A 23416-nucleotide genomic window follows, 5' to 3' on the forward strand; every position below is an offset into this window, starting at 1 on the left:
ATGTGGTGAAACGTGTTTAATGTGTGAAAACGTGTTAAAATTGTCAAACATAAAAAAACGTGTTAATTTGGATTACAATTCCGACTAAAAAGATAGGAATTGAGAACTATCAAATTACACTATATTGAATTCCATTGGAATTCTAATTCCAATTCCAATTCTTAATATTAAAATGTCTAACAAACATAAGAATTGGAATTGGACCCTCCAATTCCAATTCCAATGCCAATTCCAGGGTTATCAAACACACCCTTAGTGATTTTATTAAAATTTTAAATAATAAGACTTTATATTGAGGATAAGATTTTCCCTCTTTATATATGGTCTCTTCATATATAATTGATTTACCATAAAGGATATGGGTGATAATTTAGTTTCAACTCAATCATCTACATAAACCCGTATTTTCAATAAACGAATAATATTTTATTTTCTTTATCATTTATTTGTAACACAATATATGTTTTTTTTAATGTTTTTAATTATTTTTAATTTTGTTTTATCTTTTAAGATTTGTTATAAAAAAAAAATAAGTTTAATTATTAATAAGGTTTAAGTTAAAATGTGATGCATTGGAACATTACATGAATAGATTCGTTACAAAAGATAATGACTATATCAATTCTCTTTAAACAAAAAAAAATCTGAAAATGTGAACTGAGTGATAAAGTGTAGGATTAACTGATTATAAGTTTACATTATGTTTTTTTAAATATTTTGATACAATTAAATCAGCATTTTTATATTATTTTTTTAAAGAGTAATTGACATTTTTTAATGATTTTTTATATTATTTTTTAAAATATATATTATATTATTTTATTATTTTATACTATTAAATAAATATGAAAGACATTTTTTAACCCATCTAAAAATTAACAACAAGTAAAATTAATTTTAAAAATATAATAGGGTTAGTTAAATATATATGTATTTTAAAATATTTTTTATTATTTTATTTCCCAACTTTTATTCATTTATTATTATTTATTTATTTCTATTTTTTGTTTTATATCATTATAAAAAATTATATAAATATATATAAACTTTTCAAAAAGAATAGTTTTTTTTTTCTTTTATTTGTACAAGTTAGAGTTGGGCAAAAGAGACGTGCTTGTATGGGCCGAGTTGTGCTTGCATAGGCCGACACAGTTCTGATCAAATGGGCATTTGACCCGGCATGACTCATTTACAAAATCTGACAAAGACATTTTGATCATTTATTAATTAATGTAGTTCTTTAATATGGGCAGATTTCCTTTGGTATTCATGATTAAGCTCTTTTATTTTGTTTGGATTGAAATAAAAAGAATAAATAAATAAAAAACTAATAAAAATATATTTGATTTATACTTTTCCAAAATCTCTAGGAATAGTTTTTCAAGCAGTTCACTCGTGAAGACAAGCAAGTTATTGGAGTTTTTTTTCTTAATTTACATAATAAGAAGGTCTCTCACTCTTTGAGTCCCTGTTATATATAAATTATATTAATTATTATTTTCAAATTAAAACAAATAAAATATAAGAACATACAATGTTTGAGAGAGCCCATACATCAAAAGGAATATACATTACCTACTATTATGTATAGTGTAAGGGACAGATGTTAGTTTTCTAACAAATTATAATTAAGAATACATGATCATAATATTGATAACTATTGAGGCACTTAAATAGACTTTAAAAATAACAATTTATGAATAAAATTAAGGAAACAACTAAATCACTAACCCACTAACCTACTAGACTAATAACTATAACCCACTAAGCTAATAACTAATTAAAGTAAAAATTAAAGATACACTAACATAATGACTTATTCAGTTATATTAACTAATTAACAGTATAATAAAAATCAAATTAAAATAGGATAACACGATATAACCATGTTATACCTGAGCAATACGTTAAGATAACATGATATAACAATCTTGCACACGAGCATTACCTACATAGACACACTTTTATGAGCACAACGTGTAATTGACTATCACGACACAAATAATGTGTCGTGCTTTTCACAAATCATTAAACATATATTGACACGAAACGAAAAATGTATGATTATGTCACGTATAGGTACACGTACGGTATATAATGATTCAATGACTATTTATTGTTGAAATTGATTTTTTAAGTACAATATTTATTTTAAAAAATAAAGGTAAATAATTAAATAAATAAATTTATATTTCTTATTAAAACGTTAAGAGATGATAGGTTTTATATAAGTCAATAAGATTAATTTAAAGAAATAAAATTGATATACAAAAATATGAGTGATTAATTTTTTATTTTAAATAATAAGGCTTTATAACGAGGATAAGATTTTTCTCTCTTTATATATGGTCTCTTCATATATAATTGATTTATCATATGAGAGATATGGTGATAATTTATCAACTAAAAAGTATCAACTCAATAATCTACATAAACCTGTGTTTCCAATAAATGAATATTATTTTATTTCTTCATCATTTATTGTAACACAATATATGATTTTTTTTAATGTTTTCAATTTTTTTTTTAAATTTTGTTTTATCTTTAAGATTTGTTATAAAAAAAAATGTAACTATTCATAAGGTTTGAAGTTAAAATTTGATACATTGATTGGAACATTACATGAATGGATTTGTTACAAAATATAAAGACTATATCAATTATCTTAAACGTTTGAAAATGTGAGTTGAAAATTCAAATTCAGTGTAGTGATTAACTGATTATAAGTTTGTTTACAGTATTTTTTTTTTAAATCTTTTGATACAATTAAATATTAAAGAGGTAATTGACATTTTTGTAATGATTTTTTATATTATTTTTTAAAATATATATTATATTATTTATTATTTATACTATTAAATAAATATGATAGACATTTTTTAACCCATCTAAAAATTACAACAGGTAAGATTAATTTGAAAAATAATAAATGGTTAGTTAAATATATATTATTTTAAAAATTTTTTATTATTTTATTTTCCAACGTTTATTTATTTATTATTTCTATTTTTTTTTGTTTAATAATATTTTTTTTTTTAAATAATGAAATTGTTTTTTAAAATAATAATATTAATTATTAAAATAAAATGTATATCACCTATTTTTGATATTAAGTATTAGGAAACTATTAAGTATTTATATAATAATTCTTAAGTAAAATATAAACTAAGTTTTACAAAATAAGAAAATTAAAACTAATAATTACTATATTATTAAATTGATATTTTAAAATTATTTATTATTCTTTTAAATATATAAAAATAAATTCATAAAATATAATACATACTAGTATATATATATATATTTAAATATCAAATAAAAATAATTAATTATTTTATATTTAACATATTATAATAACTAATAAATATATATTATTTTAATTATAATGATAATTTTTAGTTGTACAGTTTTATACAAAATATTACGTTATTATTAAAACATTTAATTATATTATTTTTAAAAATATATTATTATTAAATAAAAAAGTTAAATAATAAAAATAAATTAAAAAATAAAAGATTAATAGCAAAATATTTAAGTTAAAGATAAACAAATATCAATTAAATATTTTCTAAACTATTGAATTGAATGTGGGTTGTAAAACGGGTCAAAACTTTATCCGGGTTAGTAGTATTGGGTAGTCAAAAATGTACAGTTTTTCTCTTTCCCTCATAAGCCCTAATCCTTCTTCCATATCCATACAGTCTGTAATAATCCGGTCTCATTGTTTCGTTTCCAAGTCCTCTTGTCTATCCTGCATTGATCGTTTAGGTTTTGGGTGCTGTTGAAGAAAGGAACAATCCCTATATAACCATCTATTGTCAAGAGATTTCCAGGTCCCATTGTACCATCACTTTGGGACGTGGCGGCCAGTACTTAGCTACTTTTTATCCTTAACAATTATTCTACCACTACTTTCTGAATCTTTGTATGGACTATTGAGTTGGGTTTGTTTCTTTCAGATGAAATTTTGTTATTTGGTGTAAATATCTGGTCATTTACTTCGAAACCCTGATTTGCAGGTTGTTAAGAGGTCAGAATTGACTCTAGATGTTGATATTCCAAGTCTTCACCATGCAGCTGGAATTAAAAGATCAGTTAGAGATAGATTGGGCAGTGGAGAGGATGCAGGTCAACTATCTGGCAAAAGGTGCTGGTTCTGTCTTTTTTTAGATGTTCGGGTTGCTGATTTTAACCTAGTACCATGTCACCATCAATAAGCATAATTTTTTGGATGATTGACAATAGTCTTACTATGCTTCTAATTTGCTGGTTATACCTATGCAGTTCTATTTTAGTGGAAACTCTACCTAATGATTTAGTTTTGTGACTTTGCTTGGCAGACAAAGGGCAGATAATGATAGATCAGTCAGATTTCTTCTAATGGTTTGTATGGTAAACGAATTTAATCAAAACTCTTGCTCGTAGTTTTTCGATGTATTATGAATGAATTAGTTTATGATTTTTGTTTCTTAATAAATATTAAGATATTCACCTTGGGAAAAAATGACCTTCGGTTCAAACTCATGGAAAGAAGAATGAGCTGAGACGATTTCAAACCGATGTTCAGCATGATGGTATGGACCTTCGCGAGAAGTTGTCAAGGCCAAACAGTGCTTCATTGATTAGTCCAAGTTATCATGAAAGAACACCTAACGGAAGAGATGCTAGGTATGAAGATGACATCCCCCGGGATTCACTAACTAGTTTCCATGAAAAAACGCCTGATAGAAGAGACACTAGGTATAAAGTGCCTGGACACACACCAAGATTCTTTTCGTAGTCCAAGTTTTCGCGATAGCATGCCTGAGAGAAGAGACACTAGGTATACAGTGTCAGACAAAGCCCGAACTTCCTTAGATAGTCCAAGTTTCCGTGAAGGCATGTCTGAGAGAGAGACACTAGGTATAAAGTGCCCGATGCTACTCGAACTTCATTGGCTAGTCCAGGTTTCCGCGAAAGCATCTCTGAGAGAAGAGACACTAGGTATAAAGTGCCCGATGCTACTCGGTCTTCAATGGCTAGTTCAAGTTTTCGTGAAAGGATGCCTGAGAGAAGAGGACACTAGGTATACAGGGCCAGACACAACTCGAACTTCATTGGATAGTCCCAAGTTTCCGCGAAAGCATGTCTGAAAGAAGAGACACTAGGTATAAAGTGCTCGACAGTCCAGGTTTTCGTGAAAGGATGCCCGAGGAAAAGAGAGACTAGGTATACAGTGCAAATACAACCCGAACTTCATTGGATAGTCCAAGTTTCCGTGAAAGCATGCCTGAGAGAAGAGACACTAGGTATACTATACGAAACACAGCTAGGACTTCATTGGCTAGTCCAAGATTCCGTGAAAGCATGCCCGAAAGAAGAGACACTAGGTATACAGTGCCTGATACGAGAAACGATAATGTATTTGGGAAATTTCTTCTAAGAGAAGTTCAGATTCCTTGCATCGGGTGGAGACATTGAGAAACAACTATTCGCCTTTGAGGGAAAGGTCACCATCTAGAGATCTACGAGGAACAAGGAATCAGTCACCTCCAAGGATTCATGAAGATTTGGAAAAAAGGGCACCAGCCAGGACATATGAAGGTTCACGAACAGCATATGCAAGCAAAGATATTCATGTTATGACAAATGGAAAACCTGCAAGTACACAGCTACCTCCTCCTCCAGTGCAAATGGGCGTAGTACCCAAAATCTCATACTTGGTACTATTGTCTTCCGTCTACTTTTCATTCAAAGTTTTTGATACTTAATTGCTGCAACTGCATATAAAATAATGAGTGGTATGTATGATAGGTGGTGTAGTTTAATAGATTTGATCATGAGCGTTGTTAATTACCTTTCAATACTCAAAGCACAAGCAAGAACTCATACATGTTTTCCCTAGTGGTAGAAAGTCAATTAGTTTCCAGGGTGTCTTCATAATGTAGACTGAAATGTTTTTTCTCAGAGTAATGTGGTCTGGAGAAGTTATGGTTATTCAGTTGTTATTTTCAGAATGTGCTAGACTTTAGCAGCTGTTACTCTGATATTAGACCATTGCAACTAACTAGTCAGTCAAACTTGGTGTGAACTTAATGATGTCCATATTTCTCCAACACCTGATGCATTTTTTATTTTATTTTGGTTATGTTGTCATGTAGGGAAATGAACATACCTCTGTGGAGAGTTTGCTGAATTCACTCGGTTTGGAGAAATATGCCGTCTTTTTTAAGGCAGAGGAGGTGGGTACAATCTTGGATAATTTGTAACCTTGTTTTAAGCTTGGGAGCTGATATCAACTTGTGGACATAAGAGATTTTTGTGATTTTGTTGCTAATCAAGTTACACCGTTTTAAATTTTACTTACAGATAGATATAGCTACTCTGAAGCAGATGGGAGATAGGGACCTTAAAGATCTTGGAATACCAGTGGTACTTAATCATGAAAATCTTGCCACCTCTCATTTTACTTTGAAATAAGCTCATTATTGTAGGACACTGAATTAGAAATAGAGGTGCTGTGTGTTACTTGTTTAATTTATTGCAGACTAAAAGACAGGGTTTTGGCTATAGACTAGATAGAAATAGAGGTGGTTAATATAATGATTTTCATTTCATGGGTCTGCTTATTCCTTGATAGAATACAAATAATTATGTTTTCTATTAAGCAAGTGCAATCTTTTATGATCCACTGCACTGAACATACTTGAATTGCAGGGACCGCGGACACAAATTTTGCTCGCAGTGCTGCCCTGAACCAAGAGATAGTTGTGATGGAGCATCTCAATTTTGTTATTGTAGATGATGGGGGATATATTTTTTTGTCACAGACAGAGCTAGTTCCTTCTCATTTCAGACTTTAGAAAGAAAAAAGTACTTGTTGGGTATAGTTATATACTATTTTGGCTTAATGTTAAATTCTATTTAACCCCTTTTACATCCTGCACCCAAGCTGCTTCATTTCTTTGAAATAACTTTTGCATAATTTTCTTATAGGTTTAATACCAAAGTATTTGGTGTTCTAAACTAGAAGGAAATACATTTTGTGTATATGTTTGTATACTACTCTTGGAAAATATGTTTATTTTGATTGCAAATTCGAAAGAACACTGTTAATGTTAATGTTGAAAAGGCTTTCTACAATTTGACCGAAATACATACTGGTAGCAAATTAAAGTGAAATACATGAGAAAAATCTGTTTTACTAAATACAAATATAAGAAGAATTCAACCACCATATTGACTGCAAATAACTTTCTTCCCAAGTATATTTTAAAGAGTTTTTTTTTTTTTTAAAAAAAAATGTTCATTGTATTATAGAGAAATAGGAATCAATTAATTATAATGAAACTAATCATAATATATGAAAGAAAAGTATTAAAATCCATTCTATTTCTATTTTCTCTCATGAAAAGTAAACATAGTAGAAAAATAAAGATCAAAATATGTTACAAAACTAAGAGATTAACAAGTTCGAAGATGATTAAGAAGGATGGTAAATTCTCTAACCGACTGAATTTGATAACAAATTTAAAAAAAAACTCATACTACAGGTAATTAAAGGATCTCTGAATCTCTCTGATTATATTTTTTCTCTGTGACATCCAAATTGAACTACTAAAACCCTATTTGTTGTTTTGCCTTTTAACTCTTTCCAACATAATCTAAGCACTTAGGAAGGAGATGGTCAATTGGTAACAACCCAGGTCTGGTTTCGGCTCATAATATCTACACTGTATTATTTATTTCAGGGTTCAAGAAATCTCAAAGTAACCCTATATGTTAGAATGTGTTGATTTATAAGTTTATAACAGTATATTAAATGCAAAATAAAGATTGATATGATATATATTTGAGAGAACTGATTATGTAAAAATGAAATTATATGTTGCTGTTTCAAAAATTCATTTGTTTGTTAGATATGAACAGATGAAATATTGATAGAAATGGAGAATCTTGACTACAGCTGATCTGTGTTCGTGTCTTTCTTTTACCAAACATAAAAGGATATGCATGATAAATTGCTGCCTCATGGTGGAAAATATGAGTTTTTCAATAAGTCTGCATTTACACTTACAGATCTTGACATATAACTGCTAAATAATTCAATTTAGAAATACATAAGAAAAGTTATTAGGTTGTGGATCGACAAGAAGTTTGGTTGCCTGAAATTAAATGATGAATTAAGTACATTTATTGTTGAGACAAAGACAACTAAGTATTATTGAGAACCTTTTGACAATGCAACTATGATGTGAATGGAAATGTGGAATGAAGTTTGGCTTGGCTAATGGTAGTGGTAGGGTCTACCATTTATTATTATATTTTATCTTCAAAAGCTCAGGGGGGTACATAGAATGATCAAAGAAGGAAGTAGGAACCTATCAATCAACCAACTAACCAACCCACCATAATTCCAATCAAACATTTTCCTCCATTTTATTCCACATGTTAAGAATGCTATTAGTTAGTCCCTTGATGATAGACATCACTCTTTTGAATTATTCAGATTAACATCCCATCAACCTACTAATTCTTCAATCAAATTATCATTTTATTTTTGTATAATATATTTAATGTAAAAAAAAATGATTTAATCTATATGGTTAACTATCTTCTTTATAGACTTAGTGTTTTTTAGAAATTTACGTGACTGAGTTCAACATATTAATTTATTATAGTAGCTCAAATGAAAAGAGTCTTGTTCTTAATATAAAAGAAATCAACCGTAGAAGTGGGGTGCCAAAAACAAAAGAGGATTGATTTCCACTAAATTTAAGTAAAATATCTCTCATATTCCTCGTAATAAACTCTAATTTCATTTTTTTAAAAGAAATATATATTAAATGTAAAATACTCAGTACTCTAGTTATTTGATCTAATTTAACCTAAATAGTCCATATATCAACCAAGCTTTGAGTGTGTATTTAAGAACTTTTGGAAAGAAATTAACAAATTGTGCCATCATGCTGCTAATTTGTTTCCTTAAGTTAGTTAAGGGTAAAATCAAAATATTTCAAAATTTTGAGGGGCAAATTCATCAAGATTGAATGAAAATTCTAGGGGGAAAGAAATTCCAATAATCACAAAGTTTGATGAGAATTAGAAACAATTGGTGGAATATATTCACCAATGGAATAAGAACACCATCCAATATTTCTCTTACATATTATTATTATATATCCTAAATTAAAGCTTATCAAATGTGGGTCCAATTAGTACAAGTGTCTCTTTGTTTAATTTTGATTAGTGTTTGGCTAATCACTTGTCAACATGTGCTATTTTTCTTAATTATTATCATAAAATATTGGTTTTGTCAGCTCTTAGAAGATATGCCCAGATCTTCTTGTAGACCTTACCAGGTATATATGCTGACATCACTCCTCATATGTTATATTCTTTCTTTATATTTCAACCACTTTTTCAATATTTTTCTATTGTCATCCTTTTAAAATAGTCAATATGACATTAGTATATTGCTTTTTTTATGTTTAATGTCATGTTTGGTGGAAGGTAACACCAATAAGGTTTGTTTTTCTTCTGAAATAATCAAATTCTGGTTTCAACAATTTGCAAATTTAATATTTGGCTTTTAAACCCTGTTTTCAGTAGAAAATTATATATTGGGAGACCAAATACATTCTAGGAGCAATGTCATGAGAGATATAAAATATACAATAAAATCTATGGATTATTTTTTTAAATTAAAAAAATGTGGCCACAAGGGGTTAAGCACATCACCCGCAAACACATTTAGTTAGACGCAAAACTTGTCGTCTGATAGACTTTAACTTTGAGAGGCTGAGGATATTCACTTCTTATTGACGCTAGGCTAAAACAGGGTATATATAAATATTTTTTCTTGGAGGGGATTAGGAAAGTTAATGAATTTAGTAGAATTCTTAGTTTATAGAGGTTTTATTTTTCATGAACCGAATTCAATGATTCTAGCTTTCATTTATCTAGTTTCACTTGGTTATGTATTTTTTTTAGTGGGAATCAAACTTGAAATATTTGATTTTTGGTTAATAAATCTGAGAAAGGAATTTGTTTGCATTTGTTAATAAATTATTGAGATAAGACTTGAAGGAGAACAATTACATGAACCCACCCACCAACTAGTTGGTCAAGAAAGGTGATCTTTTTTTTAATAAGCAAAAAAAATTGAAGTACAGTGCTAAATTTGTTGCCAAAGAAATATCCAAGTGATTAAATTCCTTATCTTCTTTTGACTTCTTCCCCATTCCATCATGCATTCATTCATATAATAATAAGATAATGTCATTCGCAATTTCGTGTGTTATTCCGTGCACTACTTCTTGTACTACTACAGTCTCCTCATTATTACTTTAATGCTTCTTTTTCCTTTAATTTATTGGTTTTTTTGCATGAAAGATGATGGCTTTAGATTAATCTGACTTTTCTTTCCTTTCAAATTTGTCTTCATTTCCCTCTCATTTCTTAGTCATCATACTCAACAACCCAATTCAACAAAAACAAAAACAGGTTGGCTATCTATATTGAATACTTTATCTAATATCTTAATTAATTGAGTTTATCATATTTTTAATTTTTTTTCAAATGAATCCGATTCAATTCCAACTAAAAGCGCCAAAATTAAGATATGTAGTGTGGTTTTAAAAAATAATTCAAAATTCTACTTCTAGATGCTGGCACTATTGTGATATAAATCCAACTTGCCAATATTTTCAAATAATCAATTTATTTATTTTCCTATAAAAAGGATGGACATGCCTCCCCTAACCATCATCAAATACATTAATTAATCTTCACAACAAGAATTAATTCTCTCCTTTTTCTCTATCATTAGATTGATAATATACTTATGGAAAAAGATGGCATTTCTCCAAAATCTTCACAACAAGAGAAGAGACTTAGATTATTTGGGTTTGAATTGGGCTTGTGTGATCAGACCATGATCAAGGTTTCTTCAGAGGCAGATGAAAGCATAAACTCATCCATTACTGCTTCTACTTCAGATCAGGAGATCAGGCTTTCTCCACCTAAAGAGAAGAAATTGATGACAGGAGAGAAAAAGAGGTTTGAATGTCAATTCTGTTTCAAGGAATTCTCAAACTCTCAAGCCTTGGGAGGTCATCAAAATGCTCATAAAAAGGAAAGGATGAAGAAGAGGAAGTTGCAGCTTCAGGAAAGAAGGGCTAGCATCAATTGTTACCTCCAACCGTTTCGTAGCAGCCTTGGTTCTAGTTTATGGTACTATGATCCTTCTTGTTCTTCTACTGAGTTTGCTGTTCTTGAGAAATCACAGATAAGTTTCTCAAGAAATTGCCCTGTCGTGATCAAACAATCTCCCTCGCCCATTGCTCCCAAGGAGAGCCACAAGGCTTTAGATCTTCATCTGGGTTTAAACTTGGGTTGAGTTTTTTGGTTTATAGGTTTTAGATTTGTTGTAGTAATTCATTATTTTTTTAGTAATATATGAAATTTGAGGCTCAATAAAATAAATTGATCTTTCAGTCATAGTTGATGAATGGTTTATGGACCAAAAGTCATTCTCTTCAGCTAAAATAGTTTAAGACACTTAAATTTGAAGTCACAGTTACAATTTTAAAATAATTCATAATTTGAAAAGAAGTGATGAAATCCAACTTCATCATTCCTCAACCAAATTTAACAAAATTATCACCAAAAGGTGATCATTTTTACTTACAACTCTAAGAGCCTTCAACTATCCTGAATGGATAGAATTCGACGGAGGAAATGATAAGTCATTAATAACGTTTGTCCCAAGCCACTTACTTGACTAAGGTAAGGTGCACTATAAAAGGTGTTAGATATCTTGTCTTGAATAACAGAATATATATACATATAATGTTACATATAAATTAAATATGATAGGATCGGTGCTAACACTATAAACTAGGGTCTGACTATTGATAACAACTTATGATAAACGATTCGATAATAACCCTGTGAGAGATTAATATCTGTTTCTATTCTTCACAAATCCTTCGAACTTTTGAAACGAATTCAAGTGCAGAAGTGTTCGTCGAATTTGAAGTTTTGAACAACTAAATGTAAATGGAAAAAAGTAAAAAACCTAGGGAGTTTTATGGATGTTCGGAGATGAAACTCATACGTCACCCCTTCTTCCACAACCGGAAGGATATCCACTAAATCTTTTGAATCGAATACAACTTACTGAGTTAGCTAACCCTCTGTTGAACAGAACAACCTCTGTTCAATTTACAATATTCTCAACGGTATTCTCAAAGCTAAATAGTAATTAATTTTCTCTCTTGAGCTTAAATGATGATATAAATCAGTAAGAGCAAGAGTAAGTGAATAAGCAAGTAGCTTTGTGTGTTTAATTGATCCAGTGATTCTGTAAAGTTAAGTTCGGTGATTCGTCCGTTGTCCTTGAACATCTATTTATAGTAGAAGGACACCAACAGTCGAATCTTTTTCGTGGACACGTGGCAAGTGTCCGTTGAAAGGCCACCCATAGTACTAGAATACAACAGACTTTGAACAAATGGATTGTGGCCGTACAGAACTGGTAGTGCACCGAATATCCTCTAATATTGTCTTGTACCGGACAAATAGTTGGAAGGATATTTGCGTACGTGGCGTTCGTTCATTTAATACAATTAACTGACTTGTCAGACTGCACATAAGTGAGTGGAGCAGAAGTAGCAGACAACTAATTGATCGTGGTTAGACGTATGCTTTCTTCAGACGACTGCTAAAACAAGGCAGTAGACGTGCTCCGTTAGACCTCGTCTAAAGGAGTTAGACGTCCTCATTTAACTACACGTCCCTTTAGACCAAGTCTAAAGGGGTTATATGACCTCGTCTAACTACGCATCCCTTTAGACCAAGACTAAAGGAGTTAGACGACCTCGTCTAACTACACATCCTTTTAGACCAAGTCTAAAGGAGTTAGACGTCCTCGTCTAACTACGCCTCCCTTTAGACCAAGTCTAAAGGAGTTAGACGACCTCGTCTAACTACGCATCCCTTTAGACCAAGTCTAAAAGAGTTAGACGTCCTCGTCTAACTACACATCACTTTAGACCAAGTCTAAAGAAGTTAGACTACCTCGTCTAACTACGTTTCCCTTTAAACCAAGTCTAAAGGAGTTAGACGTCATCGTCTAACTACATGTCCTTTTAAACAAAGTCTAAAGGAGTTAGATGACCTCGTCTAACTACGATTCCCCTTAGACTAGGTCTAAAGGAGTTAGACTACCTCGTCTAACTACGTTTCCCTTTAGACCAAGTCTAAAGGAGTTAAACGTCATCGTCTAACTACGTTTCCCTTTAGACCAAGTCTAAAGGAGTTAGACTACCTCGTCTTAGCATAGTCTTATATATATGCACCTGCACAAAAATAAATAGACAACTTAGTTTTAATCACATATCATCAAAATAAGGTCGGCATAGAATAAACTTATTCTTTAGTTTATTTTAGTCAAAATAATTTGACCAACAATTTCTCCCTTTTTGATGATGTTAAAACTTAGTTAAAAGATTAAGACAAATAGACTCAATAGATAAACAACAGAACATAAATAAACAACAAGACAACAAAAGATCATATATTTATATTTTTAAGGGATCTAGGAAGGTTAAACAACTTAAACAAAAATTTCCCAAAAGCTACAAAAAGATTGGGATTTTCCTATCCCTTTCTACCCTTAATTCCCCATGGGCCTAAGGCCACTTCCTTTTCTCCTTTTTAACATCATCGGGAGCGATAAATTCCTAATATGCTCTTTCAGCCAAATAGCATGCCCGATTTCTTCTTTTCAACCTTAGTCTTTCTACCCTAAGAACGTAGTCAAGAACTCTTTGGTTGTTCAGGACTCTAGAGGGTTTGAAGTGGACACCATGTCCAACATCTGAGAGAAGACAACAAATGAGCAAGCTGAGAGGAGAAACATACCCATATTGTTTCTTTGGAGAAGAGATCATCTTCGCCAAGTTGTTGAAAATAATATTCGACCAGTTGATGGCTACACCCCTGGTAATCGCCACCATCATTTCAAAGACTTTATTGCAGTAGGTGTATGAGGAATCCTTGGCAAGAAGGGACTTGGAGATGATATCGTTGAGCAGGGCGAAGTCAACTTTTAAGCAGGAGCTCTTCCCGTGAGATTTAATAGTAAAGAGATGCCCTTCGAAGGATTGGTCTGAGAATACGAGTTTCATTTCAGACAGAATTTCATCGGAAGAGGAAGGGAACCCAGATATCCCTTCCGATGGAAGCTTGAAGAAAAGAGCGAATGTTTCCTCGCATATACAGAAACTTTTACCGTGGATTGCTGCACGAATGTATTTGTTGTTGAAGAAATTTGCAGACTCGAAGAATTCACAAACCACCTGTTCGTGAAAGATGCAATGAACGCCCATAAACTTCTTCAGCCTAGAAGTTTCAAGAGATTTAAACATAGTGACCATTTCTGAAATCACTAGAGAGGAGACCGATGTAAAATCTATTTGGAGAGATTTTTCAGCGAGAGAATCCATTTCGATGAATTGTTTGAGAACTAAGAATTCAGAATGCTAAGAGACACAAGATGATTTCTTAGAGAGAGAATGCGAAGATTTTATAGAGAGAGACTAACTTATGACTACTAAAGTCATTGAATAACTAAACCGTCAAAGTTGAACAAACTTGTTCCCAAGAGACTCATCATTTAAAATGTGCAACATTTAAATCTAATCATAAAAGTTTATCATTAGTGCAAATGCGTAAAGTAAAGGGACGTCATAAATTTTAGTCATATTTTTAACATTGAAAGACACACGTCTTCAAGTTATTAGATAAATGACCGTTCATTTTTTGGTGGGAAGAGTACATAGACAGATAATGTAACAGTGAATAACTGTCCCACTCGTCTGAAGATGAAGCGTCTAACTCTCTGTCCAGATTCCAACGTCTAAGTTGGATAGGCGTCTATTAGACGCAGATGTCTAATTATGCTTTTTTTACAGACGTCTAGACATTTATTAGACGTAGACGTCTAATTACGCTTGAACAACACATGTTAGTCGTGTGTCTGGTTAGACGTGAATGTCTAACTACGCTTATATTTCAGTCGTCTAACCTGCATAGGTTTTAAACCAAAACAATTATCCAACTCAGAAATACAGAATAATTAAGAAAATACACGTCTAAGTACTCGTTTTTCTTTAGAAGACTGATCTATTAGACCGATTGAGACCTCCGTCTACACAAATCTGTCTAGTTACTTTTAAATAATAAATTCCCCCTCAATTTGTGTATGATTAGTTCAAATAAATTAGTCAAGATCAACAAGTCCTAAAATATTTCTAAAGTGAGAAAATTAGTCTCGGTTAGTGGCTTCGTGAAGACGTCTCTTACTTGTTGATCTGTTGGGACATATTCAAGACGAATATGCTTCTGACTGACATGCTCTCGGATGAAATAATGTCTGATTTCGATATGCTTTGTCCGAGAGTGCAACACTAGATTGTAGGTGATTATAATTGCACTTGTATTGTCGCAAAAAATTGGAGATTCTTCTGCCTCAATTCTATAATCCCTCAGCTGTTGTTGAACCCACAAGAGTTGAGAGAAGCAACTTTTTGCTGCAAGATATTCTGTTTCAGTTGTAGACGTGGCAACTAACGTCTGCTTCTTGATGAACCATAAGATCAGACGATCATCAAGGAACTAGCAAGTTCCACTAGTGCTTTTCCTATCAATCTTGCACCCATCATAATCTGGATCTGAGAAACTCGTTCGATTGAAATTAGAATAAGTCGGATACCACCGTCCCACATTTTGAGTTTCCTTTAAATATTTCAAATTCGCTTAACATCAGCATATTGAGATTGTTTAGGATTAGCATGGAATCTTCCACAGACGTCGACAATAAATTGGATGTTTGGTTGGCTGGTAGTAAGATAGAGCAAAGAGCCAATGAGTCCTCTATTGGCAATGATGTCAACACTTTGTCCATCTTCATTTTTGTTTAGCTTGATGGAAGAACTCATTGGAGTGGCTGTAGCCGAGTAGCTCTCCATTCCAATGTTTTTTAACAGCTCCTTGGTGTATTTAGATTGGTTGATGAAAGTTCCTTTTTCAAGTTGACGAACTTGAAGGCCGAGGAAGAAGGTTAATTCTCCCATCATGCTCATCTCGAATTTATCCTGCATTAACTTGGCAAATTTCTCACATAATTTGGGGTTAGTTGACCCAAATATGATATCATCAACATAAACTTAAACAAGTAGAATATGAGAATCTTTAACAAATCTAAACAAAGTTTTGTCAACTGTGTCAATTACAAAGTCATGATAAAACAAATATTTAGTTAAAGTATCATACCAAGCTCTTGGAGCTTGTTTCAAACCATATAAAGCTTTGTCAAGTTTAAAGACATGATTTGGTAAAGAGTGATCTAGAAAACCAGGAGGTTATTCAACATATACATCTTCATTTAAAGTACCATTTAAAAATGCACTTTTCACATCCATTTGAAAACTTTAAAATTTTTAAACGATACATAAGCTAGGAAGATTCTGACTGCCTCAAATCTAGCTACAAGTGCAAATGACTCATCAAATTCAATTCCTTCCTCCTGTCTGTATCCTTGGACAACCAATCGGGCTTTGTTTCTCACAACTAAGTCATCTTCACTAAGCTTGTTTCGAAAGACCCATCTAGTTCCAATGACTGATTGATCAGTCGTCCTTAGAGTTAGATGCCACACTTTATTTCTCTCAAATTGGTTTAACTCCTCTTGCATGGCATTGATCCAATCTGGATCAAACACAACTTCACCAATTTTCTTAGGCTCAATTTGAGAAATAAAAGCGGAGTTAGCCATTTCATTCAATAATTGACGTCTTATCCTACGAGGAGAGTTAGGATTGCCAATTATCAATTTTGGTGGATGATTTCTGTTCCATCTGAAGTTTGATCTTAAAGGATTAGACGTCTAATTAGATGACCCTGCGACGTCCGAACTGTCAAAAACCTGTTGAACGGAAGTTCGAACGTCTGGTTGATTCTCAACCAGATCAGCCACTTGATCAGGCGAATAATTCTTTTTGACTGGAGCTTTATCTTCACTATCAGATTCGAGACTTGGCGCTTCTAATCTGTTAGCAAGGTTGATGGGATGATAAAATTGTTTTTAACAGATTCATCACAAACAACATGGAAGGATTCCTCAACAATTTGTGTTCGATTATTGTACACTCTGAAAGCCTTACTAATTGAGGAGTAACCTAACATGATTCCAGCATCTGCTTTAGCATCAAAGGCGGTCAAATAAATTTTCCCATGTTATGAATGAAACACTTATAACCGAATACTCGAAAGTAAGAAACTGTAGGAATTCTTCCATAGAACAATTCATAAGGTGTTTTGTCAAAGAGTTTATTAATTATTGACCGATTTTGTGTATAACATACTGTGTTTATGGCTTCTGCCTAAAACTTCTAAGGAACACCTGAGTCGGCAAGCATAAATCTTGCTTCTTCCTTCAGTATCCTGACTCTTCTCTCAACAATACCATTTTGTTGTGGAGTTTTGGCACTAGACAAATCGTGTCTAATACTAGACTCCTTGAGATATGAAGTTAGGCGTCTGTTGGTGAATTCGGTTCCCCGATCACTTCTAATCTTAATAATGCTTAAAGATTTTTGGTTTAAAAGTTTTCTAAGGATCTTTATCAAATTTTTAGTCGTCTGATCCTTAGATTGCAAAACATAACCCATGTGAATCTTGAAAAATCTTCAATAATGACTAGAGTTAATTGCATTCCTTCCAAGCTTTTTACAGGAATTGGACCGAAAAGATCCATATGTAAAAGTTCCAAGCACCGGTTGGACTGAGATTTCCCTTTACTTTTGAACGATGATTTGCTCTATTTGCCTAACTGACAAGCAGGACAGACCTTGTCCTTTAAAAACTTCAAATTAGGTAAGCCGAAAACCAAATTATGCAAACAAATGTTGTTAATGGTTTTAAAATTAAGATGATTTAATCTTTTATGCTATAGCCAGTTCTAATCATTTTTGGCAATCATGCATATGGGATTAGATATCTTATTTTTCCAGTTTATTTTGTAAGAATTTCCTACCCTATTTCCGGTCAACATAGTGTTACCCTACTGATCCTTAACCAAGCATGCAACACCAATGGAACGTAGACCGATCGATTAGTGGCCTAACTTCGTCTTCTTCCTTATGACAATGATAAAAATGACCGACTTCTTTGAAATGAGTCAATCCTTATCTCATCCATTTCTCGACCAGTCGAGAAAGTTCGAAAAGAAAACCGAAAATAGCACAAGAGATCCAAGCGACAAAAGAGAAATGAATGTGTGATCCCCGTTTTGAAAATGATCACAATAGTTGTGTGATCATTTCCCTACAACCCTATAGTGTCTTACTCTTGTCGATGAGGTAGAATTCAACTAAGCAAGTTGCGAAGTCATTAATTATTTGGTCCAAAATTCGACCAACTTGGGCCATCAACCGACCTAAACCGACTATAAAAAACCAACCAAGACAAGCAACAAAAACTCAACCTTCAACCATCAATCAACCTCAACAAAAATCTTTTTAAAATTTCTTCAAGCTTTTTCAGTTTTTAAAAATTGTATAAGGCCTCTAAACTCGGTTTTGATTAATCTAAAAGTTTAAACAAGTGTTTAGTAGTGTTCTTCAACTCACTAAATGCTATCATTTATGTTGTATTCATGTTACAAATCAAAATTATATTTTATACATCTGAGTTCTTGTTCTTCAATACTACACGATTCTTTAATTTTTTGAATTAGAATTGATCCTATGATTGTTTATGAGGTTTCTATTAAAGTAATTCGAATCAATCAACTTAAATTGAAAACGCACCATTTTGAGTTAAAATTTCAAGGATTCGAGTTTATGTTCTTGATCTCTAGTGCTTCTAAATCGTTTGTAAATGATGTTAATAGCATTTTAAGACTGATTCCCATCGATTTAGGTGCGTTTGTTTAAAATCTAAATTTTAAAAGAAACTTTAAAATTTGAGTTCTTGGAAATGATTAAAATGTGTAGCTAGTTAAATTTTTTTTAGAACGCTTGATTCTGCTTCTCTTTCGGAGTCTGACTAATCCCCATGGGTTAAGAACACAATCCGCAAACATTGTCACATGATCGGTTCGAACACAATATTTCAGGGATGTTGGATATCCACTTCTTTTTGCTGCTACACTAGAAGAAAGGATTTAATGGTTGGTTTCGATCATAATAAACCTAATAAAACTATTGGTAAGTTTTGATTTCAAATAAGAACCTTGAAATCCCAATATCAATTTATCGGATTGAAAAATATCATATGTTCGAGCTTCGTTTTGATGTCTTTCCTGATTGAATGACGACTCCATAATATAGTATGACTAACTTGTTCTAAACGAGGAAACTAAGCACTTCATGCCCTCCGATTCACGATTGGAGCTTCTTAGCCAAAAATCAAAACCTTGGAGGTTAAAGAAGGGTCGAACTCAGCCAAAACCCGGCCTCAACGTCCGAGTCATCCACGGCCTGGTCCACCCGTGCACGTCTCACTCCGTGTTGACCAACGACCAAACCACTTGAGTCCCCAGCCCATGCCGTGTCCAAAGTTGCCCCAAAGCGCCCCGAACCACGCTCTTTTGACCCACGGTCCACCCAATGGTCGTTCTAGTCCGTCCTATGGCAGATTTATTTTCATTTTTTTTTGTATTTTAAATGTTTTTCAATATTTAAAGGTTTTAAGCTATTTTTAAAAATTTGAAAAAACAAAAAAACACCTTTAAAATATTAAAAAATGTATTTTATTATAGACTCTGATAAAGTATTAAATAAAGTATTAAATAAATAAGAGAAATTATTTATTTATCTCATATTAATTAGGCTAAATATAATAACCAACTCCTATATTTTCTCAATTTAGTTATTTCTCTATTACTATTATAAATAGATAAACTATTGTAAAAATTATTAATTCAATCTTTCTCTTCAAGAACTCAATCAAATAGTTCTTGTTTATTTTATCAATTCAAGTAATCTAACTTGGTATCAGAGCGTATAAGGGAAAACTCCCGAAAACGATTTCAATGGAAGAACAATATCACTCCTCAGTTCTACCAATAATATCTGGAAGCGTAAAGCTTGATAATATAATTATATCTATTGGAAATCACAAGTTACTCCAATCATGATAGGTTATGATTTTATGGATATAGTAGAAAAAAATGTTGAAACTCCTCCCAAATTTCTTCAAGAAACAGATGGTCAAAATAATACAATTCAAATCAAGAATCCAAAGTTTAAACAATGGCGTATCCAAGATCAAAGGGTACTTGCATGGCTCTTTTCAACATTGACCGACGAGATTCGTCAACAAGTCTCAAAATCATCTTCGGCACAAGAACTTTGGAAAACCTTAGAGAAAATATATGTTTCTCAATCAAAGAGCCAACTATTTGAGTTACGGAGTCAACTCCTAAACGCACACAAAGGTAGTGATTCTCTTCTTAACTTTATTCAACACATCAAAAACCTATCAGATGCACTTATCGCTGCCGGACAATATGTTTCGGATCAAGATCTGCAACTAACTCTACTCAACGGGCTTGGAGACGAGTTCGAGCCGATGATATGTGCTCTAACTTCCGGACAAGATCTATTGTTTAATGAGATGACATACATTCTTCTAAATTATGAACAACGACTCATATTCAAGAAAAGAAAATTCCATTATGAAAATATTTCACGCTCAAACGTTTCGGCGAATGTTGCTTATATTTATAGGCATGGAGGCGGAAAGAACCAAAGATAGAACCGAGACAATAATCGTCCGCAATGTAATTTTTTTCATAAAATTGGTCATCGCTCCGAAAGTTGTTTTTATAATCCATCTTGTCAAATATGTAATGTACAAGGACATAGTGCTCTCGAGTACCCTCGTTTTAATCCTTCTACAAATTCTACAACAATGTTAGTTACATCGTCTACTATTGTAGATCCCACTTGATGTCCAGATTCAGGTGCTACCGACCATATTACTTCCGATCTTAATAATTTACATGTACATGCTCCTTATACAGGTACTCAAACTATCAAATTCGGAAACGACCGAGATACGAAGATAGTGCTTCTTAAGGGATTACTCAAGGACGAACTTTATTGCGTTGAACCTACTGAAAGTTCGTTTTCAACATGTTCTAATAAACAAGCATTTATTGGTATTAGATCTCCGACTCAAATTTGGCATTCACGACTTGGACATCCTTCTAGCGCTACTACATCTTTAGTTATATCACACTTTAAATTACCAGTTTCAGGTAGTAATACTATTTCTTTTTGTGGATCATGTCAATATGGGAAAGCACATAAACTACATTTTTTAGCTTCAAAATCTACATCTATGGCTCCTTTAGACCTAATTCATTCAGATGTTTGGGGACCTGCTCCTGAATTTTCATCTAATGGTTGTCGTTATTTCGTACATTTTGTGGATGATTTTAGCAAGTTCACGTGGATATATCCGCTAAAGAAAAAGTCGGATGTCTTGAATACGTTTATCAACTTTCTTCGACTTGTTGAAAATTTATTTAGTCGTAAAATCAAAATATTGCAAACTGATTGGGGAGGAGAATATAGAAATTTCAAATCATTAACAGATAATCATGGTATTTTACATCGTTTATCTTGCCCACATACTAGTGAGAAAAATGACATTGCTGAACGAAAAATTCGTCATATTACGGAAATTGGTCTCACTTTATTGGCTCATGCATCTATGTCACTACATTATTGGAGTGAATATTTTGAAACAACTACATATCTTATCAATCGTCTTCCTACTCCGACATTACATCAACTGCATTTACAACTGCTGATCTTTGTTGGATTCAATTTCTACTTAGTGAACTTCGAGTTTCACTTTCTTCTTCCCCGGTTCTATGGTGTGATAATATTGGTGCCACATTCTTATCAGCAAACCCGGTATTTCATGCTCGCACAAAACATATTGAAATCGATTTTCACTTTGTTCGGGAAAAAGTTGCTCGTAAACAACTACTCATTCATTATATTCCTACTGAAGATCAAGTGGCTGATATCTTCACCAAAGGTCTTTCTTCTCATCGATTTGCTCTTTTACGTAGCAAGATCACGGTTTGTGCCTCACCTTTTCGCTTGAAGGGGGATGATAAAGTATTAAATAAATAAGAGAAATTATTTATTTATCTCCTATTAATTAGGCTAAATATAATAACCAATTCCTATATTTTCTCAATTTAGTTATTTCTCTATTACTATTATAAATAGATAAACTATTGTAAAAATTATCAATTCAATCAATAATATTATTTCAATCTTTCTCTTCAAGAACTCAATCAAATAGTTCTTGTTTATTTTATCAATTCAAGAAATCTAACTGACTCTTTTAGATTTATTTCTTAAATCTAACTCTTTAATTGACATTTTTAGGTATCATTCCCACATTTTAAACATCAGTCGTATGTATCGATATTTAATTAATATTTTTAAAATTAAAATGTTAAACTTAGACGCATGTTTTTAAAAATAATTTGATAAATAAAACATAATAATCTAATTTTTTAATTAGTCAAAGTAAAAACTAATTTTTAATGGGCACAAAAGACATAGACCATAAAGTCTTTTTGAGTGACACTAAATATCGAACTAAAAAAGAATATATGAAATTATGTTTGTACAGTAAAATATTTTATTAATTTTTAAATTAAGTGACGACTTGAGAGGTCAGCCATTTAATATTAATTTCTTAAAAATTATTTGAAAAAAAATACCATTTATCAAATTTATCATTCTCTCGTTCCTCACCTCCTTATAAACTTCGAGATAAGAGTAAATGATGAGATTTGATCAAAGATTAACTTAAAAATAATTTTAAAAATAAAATTTTGTCCACAATCTCTTACACGCATGCTATGTCAACGAGCTTTTACAATTTCTATTATTATGAAAGTAGTAAATAAAATTAAATAATTAATTATTATAACAACTTTTTAGTTAATTGTAATTTTGTATCACATAATATTAATAACACTAGAAAAATGATATTTTCTTTATCACATATTAATTTTAAATATTTTTTTACTTTTAAATAATTGAAAATATTATATTTGTTAGGATTCTATTGTTAATACTCTTATTTTATTTAGTAATGTAAACTTATTTATTTAAATATAAATTTTATAGCATTTCTTTTTAATAGTATAATTTAATATATATTTTATTTATATAAAAATTAAAAATAATAAAAATTAAATTTATGTTTCCATTTATTAAAAGTGAATTAAGAAAAAGGAGGTGAGAAAAAAAGCATAAATACATAAATAGAAAATTTTAATGTATAAATACATGTAAACTTATTTATTATATATAAATACATTAAT

At 31.6% G+C, this 23416-nt stretch overlaps 2 protein-coding genes across 2 annotated transcripts; both read left to right on the forward strand.

The window, feature by feature from the left end:
* The first annotated feature begins 4019 nt into the window (after window positions 1–4019).
* Window positions 4020–7079, forward strand: LOC124922352 (phospholipase DDHD2-like). Its single transcript, XM_047463087.1, has 6 exons — window positions 4020–4150; window positions 4344–4395; window positions 4488–5705; window positions 6144–6224; window positions 6352–6414; window positions 6700–7079. Exons 3-6 carry the CDS (start codon window positions 5625–5627, stop codon window positions 6736–6738), a joined length of 264 nt encoding a protein of 87 aa, XP_047319043.1. The 5' UTR covers window positions 4020–4150; window positions 4344–4395; window positions 4488–5624; the 3' UTR covers window positions 6739–7079.
* A 3685-nt stretch (window positions 7080–10764) lies between these two features.
* Window positions 10765–11460, forward strand: LOC124922140 (zinc finger protein 5). Its single transcript, XM_047462866.1, has one exon. The coding sequence runs from the start codon at window positions 10829–10831 to the stop codon at window positions 11381–11383; it is 555 nt and encodes a 184-aa protein (XP_047318822.1). The 5' UTR covers window positions 10765–10828; the 3' UTR covers window positions 11384–11460.
* Window positions 11461–23416: the final 11956 nt, after the last annotated feature.

This window comes from Impatiens glandulifera, chromosome 1, assembly GCF_907164915.1.
Source record: "Impatiens glandulifera chromosome 1, dImpGla2.1, whole genome shotgun sequence".
Lineage (NCBI taxonomy): Eukaryota > Viridiplantae > Streptophyta > Magnoliopsida > Ericales > Balsaminaceae > Impatiens > Impatiens glandulifera.